The sequence below is a fragment of the Hyperoodon ampullatus genome (assembly GCF_949752795.1).
Source record: "Hyperoodon ampullatus genome assembly, chromosome: X".
Classification (NCBI taxonomy): Eukaryota; Metazoa; Chordata; class Mammalia; order Artiodactyla; family Ziphiidae; genus Hyperoodon; species Hyperoodon ampullatus.
In genome coordinates, this window is record NC_136913.1 from 72709112 (window position 1) to 72723612 (window position 14501).

Below are 14501 nucleotides of genomic sequence, written 5' to 3' on the forward strand. Positions count from 1 at the left end.
ATGGTGACACTTGTAGATAAATAAGGTTACTGCTTCATTAATTTTACTTTGATTTGGGACATTTAATAGCTGTCAGATAGAATGAAACCATAGTTAATCCAGTTGGCATTAATCCCTGTGAAATGAAATGCATTTTATGTACAACGTCATTTGGCTAACAAGGTAAAAAAAAAAAACAAAACAATAATTGGTCTCTTCCTATTTTGTACCACAAGAAGAAATCCTAGGAGAAAAAGTATCAGAATTTTAGGTTCTGAAAATCCTCAGTGCTATTTTAATCTCCATAGATATTTTAGTAAAGAAATGTTGCATTATACAGTACCTGTAAGAAGCAAAATCTTCTGGTACACAGAAGATTTTCAATAAATGTTGTCACTGAATGGAATGTACTGTACAATAATTATAATTCTAAAATGGAGACTTGACTCATAAAAACAGTCCTGTACTTGAAATAAAGACCTAATTTAATTTTCTGTGAGTAACTCTAGGCAGCAAAGTGTTGCAGTGAAGAAAGAATGGAAATTGGAGCCAAAAGTGGAGCTCCCACTTCCTATTTGTGGCCTAAGTGTATGTACTGCTTAACCTCTCTGAACCTCAGGTTCGTCAACTGTAAAATGCAGGTAATTTAGAACTTGTTTTATAAAGTTGCTGGAGGTATTACTTTGGATGGGGGGCAGGTAAATTATGAAACTGTCATGTAAAAACCATCATACAAATAATGGTTTTATTTGACTTAACACATATGGACAATTGGCTATTTGAATAATGATAGAAGGAGTGGAAGATGGTTATAAATTTTCTACAAGACTCTCAGCTACCAGAGAGTAGAGACACTCTTTTTATACATTTATTTAATTCCAGAACATACCATAGTGTCCGAGTATAGTAGATCCTCAGTAAACATTTGTTGCATGAGGTAGTTGTCATAAAGGATGCAATTTGGGCTAAATGTTAACTATAATAGATGGAAAAGCACTAGCTGGAAGAGGTGCTTTAACAAGATAACTGAAGGGCTTCCCTAGTGGTGCAGTGGTTAGGAATTCGCTTGCCAATGCAGGAGGCACAGGTTCGAGCCCTGGTCCGAGAAGATCCCACATGTCCTGGAGCAACTAAGCCTGGGCGCCACAACTACTGAGCCCACGTGCCACAACTACTGAAGCCCATGTGCCTAGAGCCCAGGCTCCACAACAAGAGAAGCCACCGGAATGAGAAGCCTGCACTCTACAACGAAGAGTAGCCCCTGCTCACCGCAACTCGAGAAAAGCCCGTGCGCAGCAACGAAGACCCAATGCAGCCAAAAATAAATAAATAAATTTTTTTTTTTTTAAAGCAGCTGAAATTGACTTTATCCGAAACCTAGTCAATGCTCTCCTTGCATCCTTTTTGGTGTATATGTATAGATTTTGACATTTTACTATAAACTAAGATGATTCTTCCACTCCTCTAACAACTAAAAAAAAGTAGTTTGGATTGTCATTTTATAATGAATCCAGGTGACTAATTTGTAACTGCTTAAATTATTCTCTCTGACTGGAAAATAAAATATATTTTCCTATAACACACATGACTACTGAAAACTTATGAAACTTTTTCTCATGAACAATGGGAATTTTGCCACTGATCATGTTTTTTCCCCCCTTGTGGTTTCCAGAAATCTCAGAGCCAAGTTTTTAGCCCATTTTTACTAATGACATGGAACTCTGTGGCCTACATTTCTGTGTACTATATTTTCCTTCTGGTGTTATTGCCCCATTATATTTACACTGTCCTTGACATTTCTTTTTCTGTTCTATTACATCTTATTTGTTCTTTTAAGCCACTCTAAATACTTTTTGTAATGAAGCGGGAGATATATCCCAATGAAATTAATTTTAAATGAATATGTATTTTTTAATGCATAACTTCTTGGAAACATCTTTGTTGCTACTTTTTTATCTTCTCCACCTCTCTGTCATTTCTCTATTCTGCCATTCCTTAGTATGTAGTTTATTCAAGGAATGGAATCACTTCTTTATTATGTAAGCAAAGCCAGTGGAGGAACTCATTGCACATATGTAGTAGCTCTTTCGGTGTATTGATAATTTATCTTACATTCTAACTTTTTTTTCTTAACACAAAGGCTAAAATCTATACCCCCAAGCCACATGCAGGATTTAAAGGGTCTCAGTGGCATGATGCATTCATTCATTCAGCACACATTTATTGAGAACCTACTAAGTACTGCCTTATGGTACAGTTCTAAGTGCTACTGTGGGGAAAAAAAGACATAAGATACTGTCTCCTCCTCTCTCAAGGACCTTATGGTCTTTTAGAAAAGCTAACGTATGTATCTAAATAACTTTATATGATAGATTGCCCAGTTCATAAGAGCTATGAAGAGAAGCACAGATCACATGGTAAAAGAGTGCTCTCTTCTCTTTGGCAGCACATACACTAAAATTGGAACAATACACAGAATATTAGCATGGCACCTGTGCAAGGATGACACACAAATTCATGAAGCATTCCATATTTCTATGGGTGGGATGTGAGCCCAGGAGCCTTCACCCCAGCCTGTGGTGTCTCCCTAGGTCTTCCACAAGCTGGTCTCCTACAAGGGCTGTTTGCTGTCTCGCCTCAGCACGATGCTGAAGACGTGGGTTAGACTGCAGCCCAGGGCAGAGTCTCCTGAGAGCCTTTGTTGCCGAGAAAGCCAACTGCAAGACGCCTTGTGGCTGCTTGGAGAAAAAACCCTAAATACCTGCTGGCCAAGTACTGTGAGTGGCTCCCACAAGCCATGCAGGTTGACCTCGAGAAAGCCTGGCCGCCCACCACTGACCACTGACCCAGTGCCTGCCTGAGGGGCCAAGGACTGGCCTGCGGACCCAGGGGGACTGGCAGTGGCCGGTGGCCGGTACAGTCACCCTGACCCCAGACCGTGCCCAGGAGGCAAGTCGAGACCCTGGACACCCTCATTCATCATGGCTCGATTCTGGGCACGTGCTGCCTTCCCTGGGCAGTCCGACACAGGGGTAACTTTTTTAAACTATTTATTACAGGGTGGATAATGGTTTTATCTCCCATGCTGGCCCCATTTTAAATGTGCTCTATGTACTACATTAGTCCCTGTAGAGCAGCAAGGCTGCTGGGCAAAGGAAACCACGGGCCCTTCTTCTGCTCTCCATTCCCTGCCAGTGTGGTGCACCCTTCCCACAGCCAGGGAGGGCCCCCAAAGCTACTGCTGACTCCTGTGGAGTGGGTGTCTCCTCCCCAGGGTTCAGCCCCCCACTGGCTATATTACTGTAATAAACTTTAGCTGTGATGACAACAACAACAAAAATGATAAAAGAGTTATAGGAAGGAAATCCAACTTTCAGCTATATGAGAGTGGTTTTATGTAGGAAGATTCTTCAGACTATGACAACTGATTAGGTGTGAGGTGGCAAATGAGAGGGAAAGTAAAAAGTAATGTTAAATTTTAAGTCTGGTGATTAGGGCACTGAAGATATCATTAATAGAAATGGAGGGCATAGAATGAAAAGCTGGTATATGGTCAGTTGGAGGTGACTGTGGGACAGCCAAGTAGAGACATCAACTGGTCCATTAAAAATTATGGATTAGGGCTTCCCTGGTGGCGCAGTGGTTGGGAGTCCTCCTGCCGATGCAGGGGACGTGGGTTCATGCCCCAGTCCTGGAGGATCCCGCTTGCCGTGGAGCAGCTGAGCCCGTGAGCCATGGCTTCTGGGCCTGCGCATCCAGAGTCTGTGCTCTGAGGTGGGAGGGGCCACAGCAGTGAGAGGCCTGCGTACCGCAAAAAAAAAAAAAAAAAATGGATTAGAGCTTCGGAGGGAAGTTGTCTATGTAAGGTGATCATGTAAAGGTCATAGAAGTCAAGCTTTTACACCATATAGTCAAAGGAGAAGGGGTAGAGAAAGGAGAAGAAGGCCAAGGATGGGTTTTTGGGGAAGATCTGATGAAAGAGGGAAGAGGAGCCTGAGAAGAATTAGAAGCAGCAGTACAGTATAATGGAAAGAAAGAATATCAAGAATACAATGGATCAACATTATCAACTATTCCATCTTATTCGAACTGGAATAAGATGAAAATGAAGCAAAAAAGGAAGTGGAATTTGCAACTTAGAGGTCAATAAAAGCAGTTTCAGGAGAATGTTGAAAATAGAATCTGGTTTTCAAAGTGTTAAGGAATGTGTGGGTAATGAGGAAATGGCAGCAGTGAGTATGCCTTCCTCCTTCAGGGATTTTGCAAGTGAAGGGAACAAAAATGATTGAGATCATAAGTCATTTGATTGGTAGAGTTGCTAATGGAGTCATCTTGAAGATAAGGTTAGATTATTAATTCTCAAAGATCAGAAGAATCAAAAGTTCACTGAAAGTACAGAGAAATTTTTCAATGAAGTAGGGTGTTGAAGGAGTTCGCATAATGAACTCAAATTGTGGTCCCTGGACCAAGCAGCATTAGGATAACGAGTGAACTTGGAAATGCAAACTATCAAGTCCCAGCAATCTCTATTTAAGCAGGTCAGCCAACTGATTCTGGCACACAATAATCTGAGTTCCACTGCCCATTCTTGGTAGAAGGCAAGGTTACCTGCAGAGAGTAAGAGAACAGCAATGGGACCTGGAGCATGAAGAGGGAAAAATAAAGATTATATACTGAGGACCGGGGTGGCAAGTCAATCAGAATTAACTAAAAGGACTGTCTAGCAACAGAAGGAATCCAGCAAGACAGAGATAATCTGTACTAGACTGAATTGGCCTAGTTTTCATACTTTCTCTAGCACACAAAGTCAAAATCTAGGTGCAGAGAAAGTGGATGGCAGTCTATCCAAAGTAAGGGATTAGCAAAGTGAAGACTAATCAGAGAAGGCAACAATTTTAAGGGTTTCTAGCAAGAGCATTGTTAGGGGACACCAGCCTGGTTTGGAACTGAGGGTTAGAGAGCTTGTTGAGGGCGAGGCTCAATGGGAATTAGGGAGTAGGAGATGAAGTAAGAAAGTGATGATAAGAGAAAGAGAGATTCAGAATTCCAGATGAAACAGTTTCAAGTGATGTGGAGGTTCAAGGAGTGGCCAAAGTCTATGAAGATGTAGTAGAAATGAAGATATTAAGGGTGATGAAGAACCATGAGGACAGAGCATGAGAAAGATCTCTCATTTGAGTGAAGAAGTTCTCATAGATGATTCCAGGGCAGGGGTCAGGGGAAAGTGGGGAGAAGATTGTAAGCCTGCCAGTGAAACTGTTGAAGGATGATGAGAGTCACTAGAAGGTCAGTAGTAGTGATAATATGAGCCAAGAGGAGAGGTGTATGGGAAATGGTTGATCAACAAAAAACAGAACACTTGACTGTATAAAATTGTACTGAGAGGGCTTCCCTGGTGGCGCAGTGGTTGAGAGTCCGCCTGTTGATGCAGGGGACACGGGTTCATGCCCCGGTCTGGGAAGATCCCACATGCCATAGAACGGCTGGGCCCGTGAGCCATGGCCGCTGAGCCTGCACGTCCGGAGCCTGTGCTCCGTAAGGGGAGAGGCCACAACAGTGAGAGGCCCGCATACCAGAAAAAAAAAAAATGTACTGAGAAAATAATTAGCAATAGATACATAGAAAACCAAACAAATGAAAACATTTAGGGAATTATTAACACCAGCAGATAATAGTTGTACTAATAAAAGCAGCAAAATAGTACACAAATTGGTTCAGCAGTAAATAATACTTTCATAGCAATAATAATATAAACAGTGAATAATGATTTAGCCCAAAATATGGGGATTTAACTATAGACTATAGATGATGAAAGGGATGTAAACAGGTAGGTGGATAATTAATAGAACTAAATCCTTATGTACCAGAATTACCAACAGATAATATACAACGTTGATAAATCAAAAAATAGCAGCATAAGTATATCCATATTATTTAGCTATATGGAAGTACAGACAAGAAGAAAAAAAGCTAAGAGTTGAAAATAGTTGCCTCTAACTTCCGCCCTTTTGGCTCTCTGAGCAGCACCATGGCGGTCAGCAAGAACAAGCGCCTTACAAAAGGTGGTAAAAAGGGAGCCAAGAAGAAAGTCGTTGACCCATTTTCTAAGAAAGATTGTTATGATGTGAAAGCACCAGCTATGTTCAATATAAGAAATATTGGGAAAACAGTAGTCACAAGAACTCAAGGAACCAAAATCTCATCTGATGGCCTCAAGGGTCGTGTTTTTGAAGTGAGCCTTGTTGATCTGCAGAATGATGAAGTTGCATTTAGAAAATTCAAGCTTATTACTGAGGATGTTCAGAGTAAAAACTGCCTGACTAATTTCCATGGCATGGATTTTACCCATGACAAAATGTGCCCCATGGTAAAAAAATGGCAGACCATGACTGAAGCTCACGTTGATGTCAAGACTACTGATGATTATTTGCTTCATCTATTCTGTGTGGGTTTCACTAAAAAATGCAACAATCAGATTCAGAATACCTCTTATGCCCAGCACCAGCAGGTCCGCCAGATCTGCAAGAAGATGATGGAAATCATGACCCAAGAGGTGCAGACAAATGACTTGAAAGAGGTGGTCAATCAGGTGATTCCAGACAGCACTGGAAAAGACATAGAAGAAGCCTGCCCATCTATTTATCGACTCCATGATGTCTTTGTTAGAAAAGTAAAAATGCTGAAGAGCCCAAGTTTGAATTGGGAAAACTCATGGAGCTACATGGTGAAGGTAGTAGTTCTGGAGAAACTGCTGGGGATGAGACAGGTGCTAAAGTTGAAAGAGCTAATGGATGTGAGCTACCAGTCCAAGAATCTGTTTGAAAATCAGACTTTTAATGTTGACAAATAAAAGTTCTTATTCGTGATAAAAAAAAAAACCAGAAAATGGTTTCCTCTGGGCATCAGGCATGCATGGAAAGGGTTGGGACAGGAACTTGCTATTTGTTTTATGCCATTTAATAATATTTGACCTTTTAAGCTATCTATATGCATTACTTTGATTAAAAAAATAAAAATAAAAACTATTTTTAAAAGAGTAATTAAATAACAATTATTGTTTGCCACAGAACAAGAGTTCAAAAGAGCACAAGAGCAGGAGGTAGCAGGAGACAGATAAGGGTGGTGTTGGAGAAAAAAACTGGTCCAAAACAGATATCAATTAAATTTGGGAAAAGGATAGCAGAGAATAGAGTTTTGCACAAAAGACACTCATTTTCAATAGTGGGGATGGAGAAGGCAATAAAGATGGAGAAGGGGGCTTCCCTGGTGGCACAGTGGTTGAGAGTCCGCCTGCCGATGCAGGGGACACGGGTTCGTGTCCTGGTCCAGGAAGATCCCACATGCCGTGGAGCGGCTAGGCCCGTGAGCCATGGCCTCTGAGCCTGCGCGTCCGGAGCCTGTGCTCCGCAACAGGAGAGGCCACAACAGTGAGAGGACCGCGTACCGCAAAAAAAAAAAGAAAATGGAGAAGGACTGGAGTCACATGTGACTGAGTGAGGGAACAGGCAGAAATGCTGAGTTTATTAAGCTAAGCAGCCCAGAGTTTCCATCATTAGTGAATGACTTATGTTAAATAAACATTGTAACAAGCTTCCTGGGTACTTGTCAGAAAAAGCACCTGACACTAAGATCTGTGCTGTCTTGATGTTGACAAAAATAAAATTTTCAAATGACAGAAGAAAGGTATCACATGTTGGAGAATTTTCCATTGGCAATAGCACTATCCAAGTGAGCAGGCCTCTTCCCTTGACATCTTCCCATGATTCAAAGTTTTCTTGGAAGCCTCAAGCCAAGTGCAAAAGAGTTGTACATGTAACATATATAATTATTTGAGTCTTTCTTATAAACACCACCTGTATAACAACTTGTAAAACGAGTCCAGCTGAGCTTTTCCCTGTCACTAACGTATGTGGAATTATCTGTGCCTTGCTAATGGCAGGAAAATGATCACAGCATGTTATTCTTAATGTCCTCGGGGAAAGAAATGTGATTGGTGCTGTTTCGAATTTGAAACCAAAATAATGATCTTTCTAAGGAGAACCATGGAAAACATACATAAGTTAGTTTTATTAAAAATATTTTGAAGCCAGGTTTTTGGACATCTAATTTTCAAAAATATTTTAATACCTTTTGCTTCTTGGAAAGCACTTTAAAGGTGATTTAGTTTCACTTAAAAATATCATTACAGGAACTTCCCTGGTGGTGCTGTGGTAAAAAATCTGCCTTACAATGCAGGGGACGTGGGTTCAATCCCTGGTCAGGGAAATAAGATCCCACATGCAGAGAAAACTGAAGCCCACGCGCCACAACTACTGAGCTCGCATGCTTCAACTAGAAAGCCTGCGTGCCACAACTAGAGAAGAGAAAACCCACACAGCACAACTAGAGAGAAGCCCTCTTGCCACAACGAACGATCCCACATGCCTCAACTAAGACCCGAAGCAGCCAAAAATAAATAAAATAAGGAAATAAATAATAAATAAATCTTAAAAAGTATATCATGGATGGGGAGGGTGGGAGGGAGGGAGATGCATGAGGGAAGGAATGTGAGAACAGATGTATATGTATGACTGATTCACTTTGTTACAAAGCAGAAACTCAAAAAAAAATAGAATATCATTACAATGGAAACCAATTATTTTATTTCGATGCTTTGAAAGATTTGGGGACTGGGGTTGGGGGAGGAAAAGGCAGAGAATCAAACATTCATTTGTGTACCTAGTATGTGCTTGGCACTAAGCTGGATACTTTACATATTCTACCTCATTTAATCCATTGTAGATACACTGCACATTAAGTGTGATTCTTCCCCACATTTATAGATGGGAAAACTGAGGTGCAGTCCAGTTAAAGTCAATTACCTAGGATCATGCAACTCAGCAGAATCAGGTTTTATAAACTCAGATAATTGAATTGAAAGTCTGTGTTCTTTCTACCTTATTATACTACCTCTGAATTGCAATTTAACTCTAAACACAAACTAAAAATGGGTCATCCTTTAGTTTTAAAGAAGCCTAACTGACATCTGCTCTATTACTCTTCAGAGACTCTTCCACTCATGGGGAAGACACATGTAAACACCAAGGAGCCTAGGTGAGCCAACTCATTCTCTGCCCTGCTTTGTCCATGGGATCTGCACAATCAGGTTAACCCATCCTTACTCTGACCAGAAATGGATCCAATCCTATGTAATCCACACAGGTGGAAATGACCAGCTCTAAGCTTCCCAGGGCACTATTCCATTTTCAGAAGCACTTCAACTTTATCCACATAAAATACTGAAAAACCAGAAGAAAAGTATCTATACAAAAAGCCTCCAGCCTTTAACAAAGTTAAAAGTCGGAATCTCAAACGAAAAGATGAATAATAAAATAGAAAGTAATATATTAGTTACCCACCTCTGCCTATTTTCTAAACAAACAATATCTGGTCTGGTCAAATATATTATTAGTTGCACTAAGCTAATGAAAGGATATAACATTACCATTGTCACTGTACAAGATTCTTAATCTTATGATATTTTTCCCATCTCTGATAATTGTCCCTCACTCCATTCCTACTGTCATTATCCTAGTTTAAGTTTTACACTTTGACTACTGAAATATTTAGCTTTTAATAATCTCTCTGCAAATTCTTCTCTGTGGCATTTTTTCATGTTGTAGGCTTTAGAGTTTATAAAGCATGTCAAACATATATTTTCATTCAGTCTTTACATCAACCCTGTGAGGTAGACATCACTACCAAAATTTATGGATAAGGATATTTCTGAGAGATTTAGTATTTATTAAGAACACAAAGCTTGGAAGGGACATAGCTGGGACTGGAACCCAGGTCTTCCTACTCTGAAGCTAGTCCACTTTCTGTTACAGCATGAATATCTCCCCAGTGGCAGACTATTAATCCACTGTCCTATTCATGTTTACATTATTGACCAAGGACTCTCCATATTACTGACTCAACTTCCAGAGGGAACGCTCAATAAGCTCTGGAGTCAGACTACCTATGTATGAATCCTGGCTCTACCACATGCTAGCTATGCAAGCCTTCACAAGTAACTTAACTTCTCTGAACCTTAGTTTCCTTCTCTTGAACAATAAAGGCAACAATGATACCTTCTTCATCTGATCACTGTGCGAAGAAAACTAATCAATATTTCAATCTATCTTGTACAAAGCTTCTAGAATTAACCTCCTAAATCATACTTACCAATAGTTTCCTACTCAATAACCTTCAGTCATTCTCCATTGCCTGCCAAATAAAGTTCAAAATTTTAAACTTAACGTTCGGGAATTCCCTGGTGGTCCAGTGGTCAGGACTCTGTGCTTTCACTGACGAGGGCCTGGGTTCAATCCCTGGTCAGGGAGCTAAAATCCTGCAGTGGGAAGGACCTCATGATCTGGCCTTAAGGTATCATTTTAACCCTACACTCTAGTACTCTTCATCCCATGTCTTCCTTGCCATACAAACCAAACCACTATTCCTGAAACCCAAAGTGTACTTTCCCAAATATATGACTTTTTTTCATGTGATTCCCTGTTCTTAGGATATCCATGCCACATACCACAATAACACATTTGGAAATTCTGCTCACCCTTCAAAACCCAGGACAATCTCTTCCTCCTCAACAAAGCTTTCCTAGATCTCCCAGCTGAAATTAATTTCTTCTCTCTTCTGTTCCCAAAGCACACTGCATGATCCTCTTTTATAACAGATGCTTTGCTTTGTATAATGTTTTATGTATTTGCCACTTTCCCCTATTAGACAACAAGCACCTAAGAGAAATGTGACAATGTCTTACCCATGTTTGTATTTTTCATAGTACCTAGCGTGAAGGTTTAATGCATACAAATAATAATTACTGCTAAAAACTAGGAATTACCATTTAAGTACTTACCATCAGCACTCAACAATGGTTAAGTGCTTAACATACAAGACATAATTTATTCTTACAATAACCCTGTAAGAAATGGATGATGAATCTTTATTTTATGATGAAGAAACTGAAGCATAGCGAAGTTAAGTATTAGATTGAATCGTATGAAACTGTTGCTCTTTGATCAACTTTGACCTATAAAAATGACAATTTCAAATGATTTAACCTAATAAAATGTCTTTCTAATGGTTATTACTAATCCATTCAATTTAAGAAATTCAACACCATCTGGACCACGTTTCAGAGTAATTCTAAAGGCCAGTATTTCCATACATGATAATTTTAGGCTTTTTTAGATTAGAAAAACGTGGATATTAAATTTTTTGTGGTTCTTTTTTACCAATATGGCCAAAGTGTATATTTCAAGTTTCAGTCCTTAGAAATAATCTCATTCATATTTAATATAAAACAATCATATTCTTATGTGGCCAGGCACCCTCTATTTTTTTCTTATTCTTTTTCTTTTGTCTTTCTGTAGGAGTTGCCTATGAGAGAGGTCAATCTGAGCAAGCTATTATTAGAAAAAAATATGAAAAAATACAAACAGTGGCTTATTCCCCACAGTTCCAGGTATAATTGTTAGTTTTTCCAAGATACAAGACAATATTTTTTCTTTTAACACATGTATAACAGAGGTTTACATGATTCTAAAGTATTCAGAACATAAATTAGTTACTGATGATTGCATCCCAAGATATTTCTTCTTAGCAACTAAGTTTTAGTCTCTATTTTGTTGATGTAACAAATAATAAAATGTACGCCTATTCTGACTTGAGTTAATATGCCGTATTTTCAAAGAAAATATATAAAAAGCAATTACCAGCTTGTGAAATGTGACCATTGCAATCATCTTAGACAATACCACTTCCAATTCATTATCCACTTAAATATCATACTTCATGAAAATATTTAATGCTGCACAATTGTTGGACCCATTTTAGAACTGAGGATCAGCTAGAAATTAGGTATTCATTGATCAGTTCTTAACTCCCCTCATAGATTTAATGTATTAATAAACCTAAATTATTTTGTCTTCTGAGAAGAGATGGAAAATTTTGTTTTAAAAATGCCATAATACATATATCCTGAGAAAACCATAATTCAAAAATAGTCATGTACCACAAGTTCATTGCAGCACTATTTACAATAGCCAGGACATGGAAGCAACCTAAGTGTCCATCAACAGATGAATGGATAATGAAGATGTGGCACATATATATAATGGAATATTAGCCATAAAAAGAAACAAAATTGAGTTATTTGTAGTGAGGTGGATGGACCTAGAGTCTTTCATACAGAGTGAAGTAAGTCAGAAAGAGAAAATCAAATACTGTATGTTAACACATATATATGGAATCTAAAAAAAAAAAAAAATGGCGGGGCTTCCCTGGTGGCGCAGTGGTTGAGAGTCCGCCTGCCGATGCAGGGGACACAGGTTCGTGCCCCGGTCCAGGATGATCCCACATGCCACGGAGCGGCTGGGCCCGTGAGCCATGGCCGCGGAGCCTGCGCATCCAGAGCCTGTGCTCTGCAATGGGAGAGGCCACAGCAGTGAGAGGCCCGCGTACCGCAAAAAAAGAAAAAAAAAATGGCTCTGATGAACCTAGGGGCAGGACAGGAATAAAGACACAGTCGTAGAGAATGACTTGAGGACACGGGGAGGGGGAAGGTTAAGCTGGGATGAAGTGAGAGAGTAGCACTGACATATATACACTACCAAATGTAAAATAAATGACTAGTGGGAAGAAGCTGCATGGTACAGGGAGATCAGCTCGGTGCTTTGTGACCACCTAGAGGCGTGGGAAAAGGAGGGTGGGAGGGAGATGCAAGAGGGAGGGGGTATGGGGATATACGTATGCATATAGCTGATTCACTTTTTATACAGCAGAAATTAACACTACACTGTAGAGCAATTATACTCCAATAAAGATGTTATAAAATAAATATATATAAAAATGCCATAATAAAACATGAATCTTCATGGTATAACTCCTCAATATTTTGATGAAAATTTAATGTGGGTACCTATACAGTGGTGTGAGCAGGGTTTAAGAGATTATTTCAGTCTTACAAGGAATCAGCTCATTAATCTTACGTGCTCATGTGTATGGTTTGAGTCACTATGACACAGTTCAATTCCAGTGTTTGTAGAAATTGAATCACTTCCTGTGATGGTTTGGATTTGCTGGCTACAGTGGGATTGTTGACAGTGTAGAGAGTGGAAGATCTGGGGCTGTTGGACAATGTGATGATGGCACTGAACCTGAGGATAGCATTCCTAAAACACATACACATGCCAAAAACAGTCACTCAGAATAAAAATAACTAATAAAAGAAAAGCCAACTGAATCCACTTTAATCTTTCACAAGATAATTCAAGCCCTAGGATTTATAGTTTTAATAAGTGATATATTATTTTTTCCAATTAGTCCATTGGGAAAAATTGTATTGAACTCTATTTTTATTTAACCAGGTGGCTGTAAACATCCAAATACTTACCTAAGTTGGCCAGAGAATTGCATGTTCTGATTAAATTAATATTACAGCTATACTTAACACTAAAACTATAATAAATATTAATATTAGTATTTCTTTGATGATTCAATAGGCACTTCAGGATCTAATTACATAATAATACTGAAGATGTTGATGGATATAAATTAGAAAATAATATAATGTAGTGATTTTCAATGTCAGGAAGCATAGTAGAAACACAGCGGGGGCAGGTGAAGTTCTTATGCTTGTGAAAATCAAGCATAAATTAAGAAAAAAGATTGGAAAACAGTGACTGAGCCTTCAGATTCAGAAAACATGGATTCTAACTCTGATTCTACCACTTACTCTGTGATCTTGAGAAACTGTATATGCAACCTTTATAAGCTTCAGTTTCCTCATGTGTAAAAGTGGAGATAGTATGTACCTCACTGGCTTGCTATGAAGAGTAAATTAACTAATGTTTGTTAAGTTCTTAGTACAAAGTAGGTGGGTAATTAACATTTATTATTATTATTATCATATATTATCATTGTCATCATCATCATCAACTTAATCATCCACCCCGTTAATTCTGCAGGTGAAAAAAGAAATAACCATGAGGTCCAGAGAAGTAAGATGATTTACTTATAATGACACAAATAATTAATGGCAAAATTGGTACTGGAACTCATGATTTCTTGCTCAGAGTTCTGTCAGAACATTAAACTGAATTGGTACTGTCTTCAAAATATTTTGGAACTTCTTTTCAAACTAAATCTTTGCTATCTGCTTGCTTATTTACCATGTTTTTTTCTGGTAAGTGTAGAGCACAGAATAAAAACAGATATCTGGTTATTTCTGTTTGGGGGATTTCAGGTATGTTTGAATTTTCTATATTATTTTGTTATTATTCTACTTTGAAAGCAGGCACCTGAAAGCCAGTTTTCAAAGAAAAAAATATTCTATTTGAATCATAATGCTACATTCATGCACATACAATTAACTTTGAAAGTATAAATTCGATGCTCTATTTCCTTTTGACTGTTGGAAAGGTGACATATTAATAAAGTAAGGCACTTCAAATTTTAAAAGTTTTATATGGAACAATTTTTAT

At 38.8% G+C, this 14501-nt stretch overlaps 1 protein-coding gene and 1 pseudogene across 2 annotated transcripts in view; one reads left to right on the plus strand and one right to left on the minus strand.

Moving 5' to 3' along the window:
• The window catches only part of POF1B (POF1B actin binding protein), a gene marked incomplete at both ends in the record, with an annotated part of 86826 nt that overhangs the window by 37468 nt on the left and 34857 nt on the right, over positions 1-14501 (minus strand). Inside the window, 1 exon segment of the mRNA XM_079728066.1 lies at positions 13008-13190. Coding sequence (XP_079584192.1) covers positions 13008-13190 — 183 coding nt within the window.
• LOC307068889 (small ribosomal subunit protein eS1-like) lies at positions 6008-6801 on the plus strand (annotated as a pseudogene). Its single transcript has one exon. The product of its transcript is annotated as a small ribosomal subunit protein eS1-like (transcript).